At 33.3% G+C, this 17520-nt stretch overlaps 7 protein-coding genes across 7 annotated transcripts; 2 read left to right on the forward strand and 5 right to left on the reverse strand.

Annotated features, from left to right (window-relative positions):
* Positions 1-237: 237 nt before the first annotated feature.
* Positions 238-6420, reverse strand: FAS1 (tetrafunctional fatty acid synthase subunit; the record flags this gene model as incomplete). The annotated part of the gene is made up of 1 exon (XM_020218690.1): positions 238-6420. One exon carries the CDS (start codon positions 6418-6420, stop codon positions 238-240), a length of 6183 nt encoding a protein of 2060 aa, XP_020076380.1.
* Positions 6421-6842: 422 nt separating this feature from the next.
* Positions 6843-7554, forward strand: HYPBUDRAFT_210210 (uncharacterized protein). The gene has a single exon (XM_020223063.1). It carries the CDS (start codon positions 6964-6966, stop codon positions 7366-7368), a length of 405 nt encoding a protein of 134 aa, XP_020076381.1. The 5' UTR covers positions 6843-6963; the 3' UTR covers positions 7369-7554.
* A 137-nt stretch (positions 7555-7691) lies between these two features.
* HYPBUDRAFT_149055 (ribonuclease) lies at positions 7692-8704 on the reverse strand (the record flags this gene model as incomplete). The annotated part of the gene is made up of 2 exons (XM_020220175.1): positions 7692-7696; positions 7750-8704. The coding sequence occupies 2 exons, from the start codon at positions 8702-8704 to the stop codon at positions 7692-7694; spliced, it is 960 nt and encodes a 319-aa protein (XP_020076382.1).
* A 190-nt stretch (positions 8705-8894) lies between these two features.
* On the reverse strand, positions 8895-10430 carry HYPBUDRAFT_6589 (uncharacterized protein; the record flags this gene model as incomplete). The annotated part of the gene is made up of 1 exon (XM_020223589.1): positions 8895-10430. The coding sequence occupies one exon, from the start codon at positions 10428-10430 to the stop codon at positions 8895-8897; it is 1536 nt and encodes a 511-aa protein (XP_020076383.1).
* Positions 10431-10684: 254 nt separating this feature from the next.
* On the forward strand, positions 10685-12460 carry HYPBUDRAFT_109268 (uncharacterized protein; the record flags this gene model as incomplete). Its single annotated transcript, XM_020218694.1, has 1 exon — positions 10685-12460. The coding sequence occupies one exon, from the start codon at positions 10685-10687 to the stop codon at positions 12458-12460; it is 1776 nt and encodes a 591-aa protein (XP_020076384.1).
* A 151-nt stretch (positions 12461-12611) lies between these two features.
* Positions 12612-16222, reverse strand: HYPBUDRAFT_11897 (uncharacterized protein). Its single transcript, XM_020219206.1, has one exon. It carries the CDS (start codon positions 16070-16072, stop codon positions 12743-12745), a length of 3330 nt encoding a protein of 1109 aa, XP_020076385.1. The 5' UTR covers positions 16073-16222; the 3' UTR covers positions 12612-12742.
* Positions 16223-16536: 314 nt separating this feature from the next.
* On the reverse strand, positions 16537-17484 carry HYPBUDRAFT_153156 (mitochondrial 54S ribosomal protein uL1m). The gene has a single exon (XM_020221399.1). The coding sequence runs from the start codon at positions 17360-17362 to the stop codon at positions 16556-16558; it is 807 nt and encodes a 268-aa protein (XP_020076386.1). The 5' UTR covers positions 17363-17484; the 3' UTR covers positions 16537-16555.
* Between the last annotated feature and the right edge of the window lie 36 nt (positions 17485-17520).

The following is a 17520-nucleotide window of genomic DNA, read 5'->3' on the forward strand; positions in this document are numbered from 1 at the left end:
AATTATATTATTGAAAGCCTATATAAGTATTTAAATAAAATCAAATGGATAGAATTAATATTCAGATAGTACCACGTACCTAAAAATAATTCAGAAATCCATTTTTGAAATTAGAACCCCAAATAGAATATATGAACAAATAAGATTCAAAAATATTTGAATCATATGTAAAAAAGAAAACAGATAAGAAGAAAATAAAATTATATTGGAAAATGATTAATATGAGATATGAATAACTTAAGCTGATTCATAGGATTCCCAATTGTTGATGATGCTTAAAATTTTTTCTGATTTAGTTAAGTTGTAAACTTCTTGGAAGTATTCCTTAGTGATTTCAAATGGTTTAGCAGTTAAGTTAGGAATGTATTTACCAATCAAATCATTTGGTTTAACAGATGATTTTGGAATCTTCTTACATAAGAATCTTTGGAATGGTTTAACACCAGACATCAAGTAAGAAGAGTGGAAAGGAACAGAAATACCCTTCAATGGAATAACAGCAAAACCTCTTTGTAAGTCAATAGGTTGTGGTTTAGCAACAGATTGAGCAGATACTTCGGTTATAATTTCCTTCAAGTGTTCTCTAACTTGATCTAAGGAAAGAGTAGCTTGCAATTTGACAATGTCAATCTTATTCAATTTAATAACGTTCAAGACATTGGTCAAAGTATCTAAAGCTCTCAAATCACCAGCAGTAACATATTGGGCATTTTCAACATTGTAGTTAACAATTTCTAATAACCAGCCAGTCTTTTCAGCAACTTCATCAACAACAAATCTTAAAGCGGAATCGTTGAAAGTTGGGTTAACTCTGGCAGGGTTAACAGCACACATACCATAATTAGATCTTCCTTGGTCATCTCTTGGAACAGCAACTTGCATAGTCATACCTCTATAGAAAACAACATCGACTAATGATTCGATTGGCATAACGTTAGCTAAGGAAGATAAAGCAGAATATTCACCCAAAGAATGACCAGCAAACATGATTTCACTTGGAACCAAACCCTTAGATTTGATATCTTCGTAAGATGCTTTTTCCATTAAGGTTAAAGCAGGTTGAGTGAACTGAGTAGCAGATAACAAACCAGTTGGAGACACGAAAGTATGAGAAGTAGTAGTATGATCGATATCTTTGAAGATTTTTTCTGATCTAATGGAACCATCTTCAGAAATGGTTTCGAACATCATACCCATATAATTGTCTCTAATCTTTCTACCTTTAGCACCACCGAAATGAATGATTAATTCATTTGGATTATTCTTAACGATGTCAAGAATAGAGAAACCATAATTATCAACAAAGTGACGATCAGCTCTATCCCAAACATCACGAGCAACTTCAGAGCTATTGTATAAGTCCATACCCATACCTTGTTCTTGAGAACCTTGACCAGTGAAAACATAAGTAGTGATTGGTTGTTCAATTTCAGCTTCACCAGATAAAACAGTTAAGTCAGATTCAACATTCTTTGTTTCAATCTTAATGATCTTACGACCATTGATCATACCAACATGTTCCAAAGTAGTTTGTAAAGTATCATTTGGTAAGACCATACCAGTGAATGTCACATCGAAAGCTCTAACTCTTGAAGCAACATTATTAGCAGCCCATTCTTCAACTAATGATCTAATGGAACCAGATGAGTACATACCGTGAGTAATGGTACCTGGTAATTTAGCATAAGCAGCAAAAACTCTCGAAACATGAATAGGATTGTAATCACCAGAAACTTTAGCATATGGTTCATTAGTACCTGGAGCTTTAGAGGTCAATTCTTCACCAGAAGAAATTGGAATAGCATTTTCAAAAGTAACAGCTTGTTCAATAGTATTACCATTTCTAGTCAAGTAATCAGTAACTGGATTACCATAAGACTTACCAGCTTCATAATCAACAGAACCAACTTGGATGATTTCTTTAGTTGGTAATTCTAAGAAGACTTGACCATTGGTTCTGATGGAAGAATAAATATCAGCACTCTTGAAATGATAGGTTGATTCACATCTGAAAGTTAAAGTTTGGTTCAATAATTCAATTTCTTTTTCCAAGTGGAACCATTCTTTAGATCTTAAAATAGCTAAGTCTTTAGAGTTTTTGATATGAACTTGAACTGGATTTTCAGTAACCTTTTGGAAGGTATTTTCATAATCATTGTAGTCACCTCTGTATAAGAATTGAGAAGTAACTTCCATAACAGGTTTATCATCTCTAGAGATGGTACCAATAACTTCAACCAATTTACCAGAAGCTTGATTAATAACAGCCTTGATTTCAGCACTTGAGCTGACAACGTCACCCTTTTTCAAAGGTTCAGCACCAGGAATCATTCTATAACCATTAGACATGTGAACCAATTTCAATAAATCACCATCAACAGTCTTTGGGAAGATAGCTTTCATAATAGCTTTCCAACCAATAACAATAGCAAAGTCCATTGGAGCCAAAATTTCTTTACCAGGTCTAGAAACAAAAGCTTCACATTTGTTACCAATAGCATGAGTGAATTCAGCAATATCTTGAGAAGTAATAGTGATTTCGTCACCAATAATAGTTTTTTGAACATCAATGTCAAAGTCGACAGGATAGTTATGACCAAACCATAGTTTCCAGTAAAATTCTTTGATTCTATCATTTCTACCTTCCATGACTTCTAAGATTGGAGCAAAACCATCATTTGGATTATATTTATACAAGAATGGTAAAGCAACAGGCTTTCCATCAGCAGTTCTATGTTCAATAAGAGATAATTCAATAATGTTTTCTTTAACTAATTTGATTTCAGCGACCGGTTTTAAGTCACCTTGAACAGATTCGAAAACAGTTAATTTAGTTTTAGAAGAAACATTTGGATTTTCAATCTTAGTGACTGAGTTAGGAACTGGAGCTAAAATATCTTGAGTTGAATTAGGAGCATGGTTTGAACCTTGAACAATTCTAGCAGTGGTGATGAAAGCATGTAACCAATTGATTTTGTCACCAGCTAATTTTTGTAACCATTTAGCTTTGGAAATAGATTCTCCAGCACCAACTTTGAAGACACGGACGTCATCAGTGATTTCATCCGAAGCAGAAGCAGCAATAGCAGTAGGTTGTTGGCCACCGAAGTATTCAACAACTGGAATTTTAGATTCATCACCAGCATATTCATCTTTAATTAATCTTGCAATGTGACCATCGTGAATAGAATCTAAAATATCTTTAATTGGCTCATTGATTTCATTAGTAAATTGAGCAGCCACAGGACCGTGTAAGATACAGGTTCTTTGAACATCTTCGTCAACAACAGCTTCCAAATCTTCAGATTGCCATAAAGAATCTTTCTTGAAAAAGAATTCAAAAGTTTCATTCAAGACAGGAACAAAAGGAGCTGGTTTCTGAGTTGGTCTAGAGCAGCACATTAAGAAGTAATCACAATCTTCTTCATTGATTAATTGTTCTTTAGCTAATGGGAATTTGTCAAAGAATTTATCAGAGAAAGATTGAGGATTAGAAGTCAAAACATTATAGTTTTGGAGTAAAGATTCAGAACCTTCAGAAGTAGTGAATCTTTCTTCAACTCTTCTTAAATAATCACCAAAGAAATTTCTTAATGATACATCGATCCATCTTTCGGATTTTTTAACATACATTAATTCGATTAATCTATTAGCAACTTCTTGATAAGTCATATCTTGTAAATCACAAACACCAGTAGCATTTTTAGCAAACCAAGGTTTTTGGAAATCTTTATTTAATCTATTAATGATGTAATCCTTCTTTTTATTCAAAGCATCTAAGAGTTTATTTTTTGGTAAATTGAAAATGGTTTCATCCAATTCTTTCCAGAACATAACACCTCTGGTAGCAATCTTATGAATTGGTTCACCCATTTCAGATCTAACAGTAATAATACCACCAGTTGGCTTTTTATAAGTGTTTTCCCATTGAGAATCTGGAACACCAGAACAGCTGGCAATAGCCTTTTTAGCATCCAAAGAAGTATGAGCTTCTTTAGCAGTCATAACACGAGATCCAAATAAGACACCATCGAAAGGCATTGGAGGATAATTGAATTCAGAAGACCATGAACCAGTCAAGTATGGATAAGTATCTTCATCCGAACCAAAACCAGAACCAGCAATTAAAATAATGTTTGAGCATCTTCTAATCTTAGAATACATTTGTAAAATAGGTTGGTTGAAATCTTCAAAAGAGTGATGACCACCACCTCTACCACCAGTCCATTGTAAAACAATTGGAAAGTTAGGATGAGCTTTAGCAATTGAGATAACTTGACTAATGGCATCAATTGAACCAGGTTTCAAACCTAAGTGAGTTAAACCTAAAGTTTCAATATATTCAGTAGCAACTTCTAAAGAAGGAACACCAGCACCAATAGTCATTGATTGAATTGGGAAATTTCTTTCTCTCAATTCTTTAATTAAAGGAATACCCCATTGTAACATTCTTGGATTAACATAAATCAAATTAATACCAATACCAGAACCTGGAGTAATCTTTTCAACAACTTTTTTCAAAGCATTTTCCATATGAGGACCACTGAAGTAACCACCACCGGCTAATTCAATGTGATAACCAGCATTAATAGTAGCAGCAACAATATCTGGATTAACTGTAGATGGAGTCATACCAGGAACCATTAAAGGAGCTCTACCTAATAATCTTGAGAATTTAGTATCAACGAAAACCTTATCATTAGAAGTTTTGACTAATTTTGGACTAAATTCTTTCAACCAATTTGGAGCCCATTTAATTGAGTTTGAAGATTTATTAAAGATTTCTTGTTTGAAACCATATTCATCATCAGAATTTTGAACATCCAAGCTACCAGCAATAATAATTCTTGAACCAGTACCTTCTTTATTTCTATGAGTTAAAACCCCTAAACCAGAAACACCACCTGGACCAAAATCTAATAAGTGAGTTGATTTGAAATTAGTAGCTAATTCCCAATTGACAGGTAATTGAGTAATACATTTAGTAACTCTTTCAATAACAGATTCCAGTTTGACACCATTTTGGAAGTTGTCACCATTGAAAGTATCGAAAACTGGAATTTTAATTTCTTTTTCATTAAAGGATAAGTTATTAGCTTCTAAATCATTTAAAATTAAATCAGTAGCATCAGATAATAAGTGAGAATGGAATGGCGCAAAAATTGGTAAGAAACGATTTGAAAATTTTAATTTTCTTTCAGAATGAGGGATTCTTGCTTGATCTAAACCAGAAGGAGCTTTCTTATTTCTTAATGATAAGTTTAAACCATATAATGATTCTGGAGGACCAGAAACAACCAAATTTCTAGCACCATTAATCAAGGAGATAGCAACGTGTTTATCATTTGGTAAATGTTTATTAGTTTGATTAATGAAATCATTAACTTGATCAACTGATAAATCTCTAATTGATAACATTGGAGATGGTCTACCTTCACCATTTTCTAAAGAATCTTGTAACATGGTTGGAGGTAAAGTAGTTCTTGGATAAGTGATTAAACATCTTGAACCAATAAAGAATAATAAAGAAATGGCTTTTAAAGAGTTTTCAAAGAAATTATCCCAAGAATCAGAAGAAGCAATAGCAATAGCAGTAACTAAACCTTGAGAGTGACCAGTGGAACCGGATAAATAAGATCTAAATTCACCAGGAGTGTAACCTAAAGTTTTACAAGTAACAGTGTAATGACATAATTGTATAACACAAATTAAAGGACAAGAAACAGGGACACTTAATAAATAATCTTGATCTGGAGTTTTTTCAGGATTTCTTAACCAATTTAAAATATCAAAACCTTGAGTATAAATTTTATCAACATTTTCAGTAGTTTTAACTAAATGATTTAATTGAGTAGCAATTTTATTGATTAGGTTTGAAATTAAACCATTATACATTTGATATAATTCTCTTAATTCTTCAAAATAATCATCAGTATTACCTTGACCACCAAATATAGCATAAATTGAACTTAAATCATTTGATAATAAATCAGATTTTGATTTTTCAATTTTAGTATTTGAATTAATTAAAGCATTAAAATAATTTTTAATAACTTGTTTAATTTTATAATGAGTAGTTGGATAAGATTCATCGGCTAATAATTTTGAAGCAAAAGTGTGAATATCTGAATTAGACAAAAATCTTGATTCAAATTCATTTAAAGTTAATTTTAAAACTTCATCAAATTGACCAACTTGATTTGAATCAACCAATTCAGCAGTGAAACCTAAAAATTTAGCAACCAATTCAGCAGGAGATGAAGGTTCATCATCTGAAGCAAAACCTTCAGTTGGTTCAGGTAAAACTTTTAAGAATTGATCTTTCAATTGAGAAAAATTGAAAAAAATATTAGTTGGAACTAATAAAGTATGTTCTATTGAACCGTGATTCAATGAAAATGGACGATGTGTGGTTGACATTTGTTAAAATTTTGTATTTGGTAAATTTGGAAATGATAATATAAGTTGAAAACCTTTTAAAATGATAAATAAATAAGAATGGGGGTTATTTGTTAATAATTGAAAATTTAGATCTTGGACAAATCAGTTAGGTTATACTAAAAATGTGGTACTGTATAATTTTCACTGATGATGAATTGGACTATCTGTTTTCAATTGAAGAACAAGAAGAGAAAAGTTAAAAGAAGAAAGTAAAAGAAAACAGGAAATAATTTAATACAAATACAAAGACCAAATCAACTCTGAAAAATCCAAAATTTTTACAGGGATAATGTTGAATATTCTGATGCTAAGGGACCAAAAAAAAAAAAACCACTCACTAAGAAAAAAAAAAAATGTCTAACAAAACCAAAAAAAAAAAAACCAAAATCACTAACAAACCAAAAAAAATAAATTAAAACATCTACAAAAAACTACTGCAACAACGATCGATGCAATAAACATACACACCCATCCTGCCAAACATAAACCAAAAAAAAATAAATTGACATAGAACAATCGATTATGATAAGATTATCCCCAACCACGCATGAAAATACTCAACACCTAAGTCGGTGTGGGTGTGGACATGAGGTCGAATACAAAGTGTGCGTGTACGGTTGGGTCCAAAAATCAAAATTTGCAACTGTTTTTTGTTTTGTTTTATTGTTGAGAAATGCTAATAAAAAATTGTTAAGGGTGTTGGGGTTGGGCGATTTGACTTTGTTGGGATTTTCACCTCTAGAAAAAACACTAAAAAAACTCACTGTTCAACTTTTTTGTGGTGTGGATTATGTAACTGTTTTTATGAGATCCGGGAATCACATGATGTGTCATGTGACTTGTTGCCTGGCAGTTCATTTCCGGTTGTTCTGTAGCGGCTATAACCCCGAATACTTACTGAATATACTGACTGAATATACTGACTGAATATACTGACGGTAGTTTGAAATAAGCAATCTGTGTCGAGTAGACTAAGCAGCATCTTATTTGGTTATACCGAGCTGAGGGCATTGGTGGTAATGACTGGGTAATCACAATCTTATGGAACCTAGTATGTTATGAGAAAATATGATGAATTGCTGCTAAATTACGTTAAGTATGTTATGGGGAGAGATAAGTAATAACAGCGCAATAGAGAATTTATGAGAGATTTATGTACCATTTATATACTAGTTTACAAACCCAGTCAATGTGATAGATCACAATTTGACTGCAAAATGGAAACGACTGGTCACATTACAGTTTGGCGACTAACCTGCAAATATATGTATAGATATAAACATATATTTATATATTAAATCTACTTACCATCTAAAGTCAAGATCTTATTGACTTCCTTTGGAAATTCACGTACTATGATTTCACATTTAACTTCTTTACATAGGTCTTTTCTTTTAAAGTATGGAACCTTGTATAATAAGTCCAAACCACTGCTTCTTTCCAATGCCTCGACTGGTACTTGGTATTTGGTCAATGGATCTTGATTATCAATGACAGCATTGGGTAATACAAATGCTCCAACACTGATCCTATCATCGCCAGTTGTTTCACCAACAACCAACTTGAAGAAATGGGTAGGAACCGCTATATTTGGAGGACTACCAATGACTTCATAAGTGACACGGTATTTACCATCATCATCCTTTTTAGGTAAGAATAAGGGGCCGGTCATTATACGTACATTATCATACTTTTCGGTTAATCTTCGAGAAAAATCCTCAAAGTGTGCCCAGTAGTCTCGGTTGAAACCATCGCCCACTTGTGGAGACATGTTGGTTAAATAGAATGTTTCGTTCATGGCGGTTTGATCATATTTAGCATCGGCAGCTGGTGCTTGATGTCCTCTGTCGTACCCACTACGGAAAAAATCCCTCAATCTACCTCTGAACTTGAATGGGATACTTTCGTCTTCTTTGAAAACAGATTTTTTCCGATCAGCTTCTTTCACTTGTAATGATTCTTTGGTGATATGTTCCACTACCCAATATGGGTTTCTAGTGGCTCGATTATAACAACTGGTAAACTCTTTGAAATTCTCCAAATCGTGTATAGGTCCAGGAAACCCATATTTATAGAAATCTTGGGGCTTGATACTACTTGGATCAAAATTCCCGACTCTGTTTTCTCCTGGAAATGCAGGTAGGTTGGAATTTGGGGCTGATGTTGGGGCGGTTGGTGTACTAGGTGCGGACGATCTGCCCCAGAAAAATGACGCAACCCCAAGAGATCCCAATCCAAGGGTATTATAAAGAACTTTACTCATGCTGGGGGATGTAGTAGTGATTGGAGATGATTTAATCAATAAAAAAAATAAAATAAAGTGAAAGAATTGCATCGCGTTTTTAAACCGTTTTGGCGCGGGATGTACGGGGGTCCCCTAGCTGGTTGTTACTTAGTTCTAAATGCCTACTTTTCAACGTTTTGCAGTCGTAGTTAATTGATATATTAATTATTTAGTTATTAGCCTTGACATCCTTCACCAACTTGATTAAACCAATGATGATAATTGAAGAAACTGGCCCGAGCAATGGTAAGAAAACTGCCAATTTATGTTCACTGGGGAAATAAGCTTGTTGAACCATTTCTTTTTCAAAAAATGCTTTGTCAGAACTCAGAATACTTTTAGATGAATAGGTCATGGCTAATTCAAATTGCTGCTCTATTAATGCCTTGACTGAATTGTCAAAATATTGTAATGTTTGCAAAACATGTTCCTTAGTTAATTTGGGTATACTGATTTCATTCAACGATTCAGTTAATTTAACCAAAGATGATAAATTTTCTAATGATTTTTTCAAATTCTTATAAGCACTTATTCTTGATAATGAATCGAATCTAATACTTGGAGATTTTGGGTTTTTAACGATTCCCAATAATTCAAATAATTGCGAAGTGAATGTTTCCATAATTGGTATTAAATCATTTTCGTCTATATTAATCGAATGTCCTTCTGTATATTCTTTGTTGAAAACATTCACTCCACCCCATTGTGGAATCAAAAATGAATTTGTCTTAGAATTATCGACTAATAATGGTTTATGATCATAATTACTTTGTCCAAAATATACAATAAAGTTTATAGTAGGATTAATATCATGGGTAATCAAATTCCAGTCACCATGGTTAATAAAAGTTGACAAATCTTCCTCTGGTATAATGAATGCATTTTCATTTTCGTCATATATTGGGGAATTAGTCAATGTAGAATAATATTGAATTTGACTACTAATAGTAAAGTTAGCAAACGGAGCTAACTTTTTGAAGATTGGCTTTAATAACTCAGATGATTTTTCAATATCCCAACTAATCGATTTCCCTCCTTCAGTTAAAAGTGAAAATACTATATTATATTTAGGTGAATATGGCAATACAACATCTTTACTTGTTGATGTCTTGGACTCTTCATTTATTAACCTGTTTATTTGTTCGATTTCTTCCTTGAATACTTGATCCAACAAAATCACCGATAAAAAGTCATCAACTTTTTTAGCATTGACCACCGCATCGGTTAATGTTAATACACTGGTCTTACTAAAAGGTGAAATGTAAAATGATTCAGTAGGTAAAGACTCGTCTTCTCCAGTTGGTGGTTCAATATACTCAAACTTAACAATGTAGTCTCTCTCCTCGCGGACATTCGAATTAATTCTTTTCAACTCTAATGACCAGATGTTATTAAGTTGGGGGAATCGTGATCTTAATTTATCATCTATATAATTTTGTGCTGTAGGAATAAAGTGCTCCAAAGAATTGGGTAAGTCCAAGTACACCGGTATTCTGAAGCTGACTTCATTTCCAAAATTCACCACTTTGTCATTTATCTGATTTATCGGTAACTCTGCTCTATATATAGTGGTGGTTGAAAAAAATAGCGGTAACCCAAATGATACTGCAATTGCCAAAATGATACCCACTATCACCCTTCTGATAAACTTTATGTTACTCCCTTCATCTTTAGAGGTCGCAACAGTGACCTTTTCACTACTCATCTTCCTCTTCTCTAGTGTTAAAGGGGTGTTGATTCACTAGTTCTTCTGAACAAGTTCTTCTCATTAACTACGTGTATCTATTTTTCTGTTGATATTTCTGATTTCCAACGATTATTACACGACAGGTACGTGAAGGAAAAAAAATTTTAAAGCTTTAATGGCAACTTTGCCAAACAAGTTACTTAAGAACTTCGACCATTCTTTTTCACCACGTTCACTTTAATCGATAGGCCGTGTTGAAATATCGAAGGAGGATGTTCAAGAAAGATCCACAACCAAAGGCATCTGCAAATATCAAGTCTTCGGAGAGAAGAAAGTTACTTTCCGGTATTTGCAACAGTTATGGAATTCCTCAGAATGACTTGAACAAAGAGGCAGAACTCAATATACTTCCTTCCACCACCAAGCAAGCAAGTTACCAAAGTGTCCAGGGCCATAAGGGTACCATATACTTTGATGAGAACGAAACCCCGACTTGGTTTAAAACCAGAGACTCACAATTATATCCATCACTTTTTACCTGTTGGAAAGCAGCATATATACTTCCTAAAATTATAACACATCCTCATGTTATTAGAGTTTTATCGGGCGGTGCAGATCTCATGTTACCTGGAACAGTACCTCCATTTGACCCTAGGACCGTTAAAGGGTCAATTGTTGGTATTGTTGATAGTGCAAATCCAACGGTCATTAAAGCAATCGGTCGCTGTAAATTGAATTTACCACAGTTTACTCTGGTAATTGGAAGAACTGGGATTGCTGTTGAAGTGATGCATCATTTGGATGACGAATTATACAAGTTGAACAAATTTGTAGATATTCCGATTCCGGAGCAGGTGGTGGATGAGGTTCCTTTAAAAGAACATGATCAAGAACCAAAGCCAACTGAAGAAGGCCACTCAGCCGAAGATAAACACGATGAGCAGCCCGTTCATGACAAGGAAGAGCAGGAAGTTACTCAAGACGACGGAACAGCGGTCAATGATCCCGATAGTGATGATCCTGATGTTGATAATATTGCAGAAGAATTGACTACACTAACGGTGGAAGAGGTTGACAATTTTTTCATCAGATCCTTATTGCAAACAATAAAAACAGATAAAATAGAATTACCAATTACATCTTCAACATTCATGTCTAATCATATCTATAAGAACTTACCAGTGGTTGATTCAAGCTACTGTAACATTAAAAAAACCTCGTGGAAAAAAACAACCAAATATTTAAAGGCAATGGAAAAACTAAAGTATCTCACAGTTAAAGGTAAAGGTGATGATTTATCGGTTGTCAGCTTAACAGGATCAAACAATCCTGCTGTTCAAAACTTTGTGGTTCATAAGACCATGGGTTCACTCAAGAAAGACACAAATTCGACCACAACCACAACAGGTAATAAGAAAGACAAGTCCCTGGAATTGAACGTGGTGTATCTTTATAAGCCAACTAGTAAATCGAGAATGATTTTCAACAAAACAGAGGAAGATTTTCAAACCTGGTATACTCAAAGTGAAGTAAGAGATATCTTGAATAAATACATAAAAATTCAAAATTTGGTTAATCCAAAAGATCCCAAAAAGATCAATCTTGATGATAATCTCAATGCAATGACGAGTTTGGGAATCGGGGCCCATCCAAGAGATAAGTTGTTCAAAACCTTTTTAAGCAATTTCTCTCCATATTACGTCGTATTAAGACCTGGCGAATCTTTAGAAGACGATACGGTTCAATTGAATAAAGGCGAACCACCAACTATCAAAATCATTACTCAAATGAAAATTGGCCGTAAAATTATTACCAGAATCCTGAACTTCGAAAAATTCTTCATAAAACCTCATATACTTTCTGATGATTTGAAAGTGAAATGCTCCGGTTCTACCACAATTGGCCCTTGTGTTGAAAATCCAGCCTTGACGGAAGTTACCGTGCAGGGCCCTCATGGTAAAATAATCATGGAATATCTAAACTCAAAAGGTATACCAAATACCTTTATCAACTTCGAAGACAAGGTTAAGAAAAAGAAGAGACGTTAAGTAGCCTAAATCTTAAAATCTACAGCTAGAATATTTACTATAACTCAAAAATTTGTAGTGAAAGTATATAGAGTAGAAAAAACTAAAAAAAAAAAAAAAAAAAAAAAAAAAAAAAAANAAAAAAAAAAAAAAAAAGAAAAAGAAAAATAGAGTCGAAGGATGCAAAAAAAAATGACATAACGAGAAATTAAATGTAATAATACAAGAGAGAAGAAAAGAATAGATAAGTAATAAGACATGAGAGGAGAAGTAATAATATAATACATTTTTGGGGATGGTAGATCAAATAACAATCTCTATAACGTTTTGGAAGGGACCAGCAGTAACAAAGGCTGATTTCGTTTGCGGATTCACATTTAATTTTTGAGCAGGGATTCTACCAGGATATATATGAGCATTTCGACATTGGCTAACATTGATATAGTTCAATGGCGAACAACCACTCAATAAAGCATCAATCCCAGCTCTCGTGACCCTGATACAGCCTTTTAGAATTAATTTTTGTAAATGTCTTAAGTGTAAAGAAATTGCAACCAATGATGAATCACTAACAGCTGAACCGCAAAATGATAAATCTAATTCACGTAAATTTTGACAGCCTAAACATAAAACTTCGATTGCTATATCTGATAAAGCACAACAGAAATTCAAGTCTAAGATTTCTAAATTTGGAGCTGCATTTGCAATTGATATAATTGAGACGTCGGTTAAAAATGTGCAGTCTTTCAAGGAAAGTTTTTTCAAGTTCGAAAATGATCTATAAGTCCAATATTGAAATCCTTTATCAGTAATTGTAGTACATCTTGTTAAGTCAAGACTTTCCAATCTTTTATTAGCATGATTAGCGATATGATGCATTATTCTATCACTTAGATGCTTACAATAACCAACACTTAAAATTTTTAAGTTTTTACAACCAACACCATTATTATTGAATTCATCCAAATCTAACTCATGATCGGATGCAGATTCACCTTGAGCATCATTGCTGATAGATTCAGGATCCCAGCCAATCAATCTTTCTAATACATTATCCCGAACTTTTCTGCAATTTGACAAGTCAATTTCTTCCAAATATCTACCAACACTTGGTACTGTCAAATCCATTATTGCCATTGCACTAACTTCCCAATTTGATTTCATCTTGATTTTTTTAATCTTTCCCAGAATTCCAATTTCATTAACCATGTATGTGAAACCTTCATCCGTAATATGAAAGCAATTTGAGATGTCAATGGATTGTGGTCTTGAGCCAACAAAATCAGTGATTGTAACCAAAGCTTTGTCGTCAATGGAGGTATTCCAAGGTTTCAAATCTAGAGTAGTACATAAATTAGGAGCAACGTATACTAGTTGTCTCCATCTTCTACTAATTGTTCTTAACTTCATTAGTTCGGGTAAAGATAAAAATTCAAAAACCTTTAATAAAATTTTATCTGGTAAAGGACCATTATTGGATAATATTGAAGATCTTCTTCTGCCACCGTTTAAAGTAGCCAATTTGATACGTTTACTATGAGGCATATATTGGAAGCTTGATCTTCTGCTACCAGGCTGTAAATTTTGAAAGTTATTAATCGAGGGAACGACTGGGTTAAGTGGAGGAACATTCATTTGTAATTGGGACTGCGATTGGGAATGAGGGATCTGGGACTGTAACTGGGATTGGGACTGTGAATGAGGGAGTGATTGAGATTGTTGAATCTGCTGAGAATGGAATGGACTCAAGCTTATTGATTTACGTTTTCGGTCATTTATTTCGTGATCATTATTTGAAATGGGAGAAATAGACCTTGAAATTCTACCCTTTTCCATAGAGTACATTGTTGAGACTGAATTTGAGTTTGAGTTATCATCTTTTTTATTATTACCGAACCCCCAATTTGGCTGAAATATTGATTGTTGGAAGACGGGAGCAGGAGCAGGGGCAGGGGCAGGAGCATTTGCTGAAAGCTCTAACGGAGGAGTCGGGGTGTGGGCTATGGTTGGAGGTTGGGCTTGTGATGAGACATCAGAGGAAGGTGAGTTATTGGAATTTTCATTAATTAAGAAATTAATTGATAACCTTCTTGAAGGGGGTAAAGAGTTTGAAGGAGAAGAATTAAAAGAAATCAATTTATCATCTTGTAAGCTATAATTTAAAGATCTTCTTTGGGAAGCGGTATTTTTCATATCATCAATAATGTAAGGATATTTATCACATAAAAGTTTTAATTTATCCGATTTGACCACAATTAATTCAACTGAGGTGACGGATCGAATGCTGGCTGATCTTTTATAATGATCTAAATCATTATTTAAAGAGGATAAAAAAGCCATTTCACCAAAATACATTCCTGGTTTCAATCTAGCCAAGATATTATCAATTTTGAAATCATTATATAAATGATCAATCACTTCAACTTCACCATTAACAATGAAATAAATATCAAAACTTAAGTCACCTTTATGGAAAATATATTCAAAAGGTTGATAAGTCATTGGTTCAACTCCTAAAGCTAATCTATGAATAATATGAGAAGGTAAATTACTAAACATTGGTAAATTTTTAAGAAATTCTTGAATTGAAATAGTTTGATCAACGTTATCAGCAGCAGTTAAATTTTCATCAATTGGAGGACTTACTGAGGGAGAATTAGTTATTGGGATAGAAGGACCAGGGATTGAAGAAGACAAATTAGCTAGAGAACTAGCATTTGAAGGATTATAGTTAGTAAGAGGTAAATTACCAACTTTAGAAGAAGAAGAAGAAGAAGAAGCAAAAGAAGAAAGTTTTGAAGATTGAAATAATTTTTTTGAAAATTTATTTTTGAATTTATTATTTGATAAATTTGAGTTCAAAACCGGGGGTAAAATAGCTTTATTTTTTTTATCTTGCATTGATAATCTTTCTTGGGCTTCATCTCTAATTCTTCTTTCTATTAAAGGATAAGATTTTAAAACACTATTTAAAGAATCTGAAGTTAAAACTCCAACCAAAACTTTAGTCCTAGCAACCACTGTAGCAGTTCTAGGACGATTAAATAAGATTCCAATTTCTCCGAAAAAGGAACCACTAGCTAATTCTGCATAAATTGATTCACCATCGGTTGAAGTTACACTAACTGAACCTTTTAAGATCCAATACATTGATTTTGAAGGATCACCTTCTTTCATGATATATTCTTGAGGATGATATTGCATTAGTTTCAATTTTGAAACCACTTTTGAATGAAAAGATTTAGGGGCTTGTTTGAAAAGGGGGAAAGTGGATAAAATATTGAAAAAATCTGGAGGTACTGATTTATAATCTGGTTGTTCATCATCCAAATCTTGATGAAGGTTTTTATAATCGTAAGCATCATCATCCTGGATATCTGGATTTCTACTTGAAGAAGATAAGATATCTGATTCGATTATATCATTTGATAATAAAGGAGATTTTACAATTTCATCTTGGATTTTTTTATCGACGGCTTCTTCCTTTTGCTCTAGGTTCTCGCTAGGGTTCAAATCATTTTTCAGATGAGAATTCTTGGATGAAGCCAACGGTAGAGTGTTATTTATCGATGAAGATAACGGAGAAGGACTGGAAGGTAAGAAAGACCAGTTTCTCAGTTTATAATTTTTCATAGCTTGTGGCTTGTGAACGGACAAAAAAAATTACTCTGATAAACTGTACTGATACACTAATTAGATTCTGTGAATGGGGGGTTCAAAAAGAAGACTAATGGATTAGACTATTGGATAAGATAGCTGAAAATTGAATAAGTAAGACTAAATATGAATATTGAAGATTGAATGAATAAGGAATAGGAGGAAAAAAGAAAAAATGGTGAGAGTGAAATTTGTTTCTTTTCAATTGTTCTTTTTTCTCTTTTGTTAGTGAGAGTTGGTAAATGATTGTTTGTCTAGGAAATTTCATATATAAGCTGTTTTACTTGATATTAAAAGTACATGCAACAAAGACAGAGGAGGAGTTTCTATTATTTTGAATTATCTCATCTAATGCAGATAAGTGCCTTGAGGCAATTCTTATTCTATGGAAAAGAAGGAAAAAAAAAAAAAAAAAAAAAAAGAATTTATATTTACACTATGTACAGAGGGAAAAAAAGTTTAATTTTTAATATCTACTACGATGGAAGGACCTAAAGTACTTGATAAATAGGCAATACCAATTGTATTTGGTTTTTTAGTACCTTTTGGTTGGGAGTCAAAGATTGCTTTTGAAGCGTATTTTAAATTAGTTAATAATTGTTCATCACTAAAATCACATCTACCAATTGGAACTGAAACATGTCTACCCTTTTGTTTAAAAGGGAGAGCACTATTATTTTCATTAATTAATTTTAGGATATCTGAGCCAACAGTACCTCTTTTGGTGGTTGGCATTAAACCTCTGGGACCCAATTTTCTTGCAATTTGATTTAAATTTTTACTAATTGATTCATTTGCGTATGCTTGAGTGTATTGATCCAAATTAATTTCATCATTTAAAATTTGATTAATTAATTCGACTCCACCAACCAAAACATCATTATTAATTTTCAAATTATTAATTTCTTCTTCATTATTGGTAAATGCAATTACTCGATTTTTCTTGAATGAATTTGGATAGAAAATTGATCCTTGTAATGGTATTGAACCTTTTTCTGGAATCACATTGATCATAAGACTGATGGTTGTTTTCAGTGCTGGCTGTCCTACTTCTGCTGCTCTCAAATATTTTAATGCAGTTGGAATATTCATATATAATGGATGCAGTTTTGGTGAACGACGGTTGAACGCTTTAACTTGAGCATGTCTTCGAGCTAATTCCTTGGGGTCGGAGGGACTGTCCTTGGGTGAAGGTCTCTGGCCCTTGGGAATGGCAGAGGTACGGTATGTTCGAATTAAGTTACGTATGCTTGATCTGGAGAACATCTTGACTGGGGGTTATGGAATGGTGAAGGTGATTTTTCATTTTTTTTTCATTAATGTCGAAGACTGGCGGGCGGTGTGTGTGGGATAATTTGGTGCATGGGTCTTGTGGGTGGACACCCGTACATCTCTTCTTTTTTTTTTTTTTTTGGTTATTACGC

Source organism: Hyphopichia burtonii, assembly GCF_001661395.1.
Source record: "Hyphopichia burtonii NRRL Y-1933 unplaced genomic scaffold HYPBUscaffold_4, whole genome shotgun sequence".
Taxonomy (NCBI): Eukaryota; Fungi; Ascomycota; class Pichiomycetes; order Serinales; family Debaryomycetaceae; genus Hyphopichia; species Hyphopichia burtonii.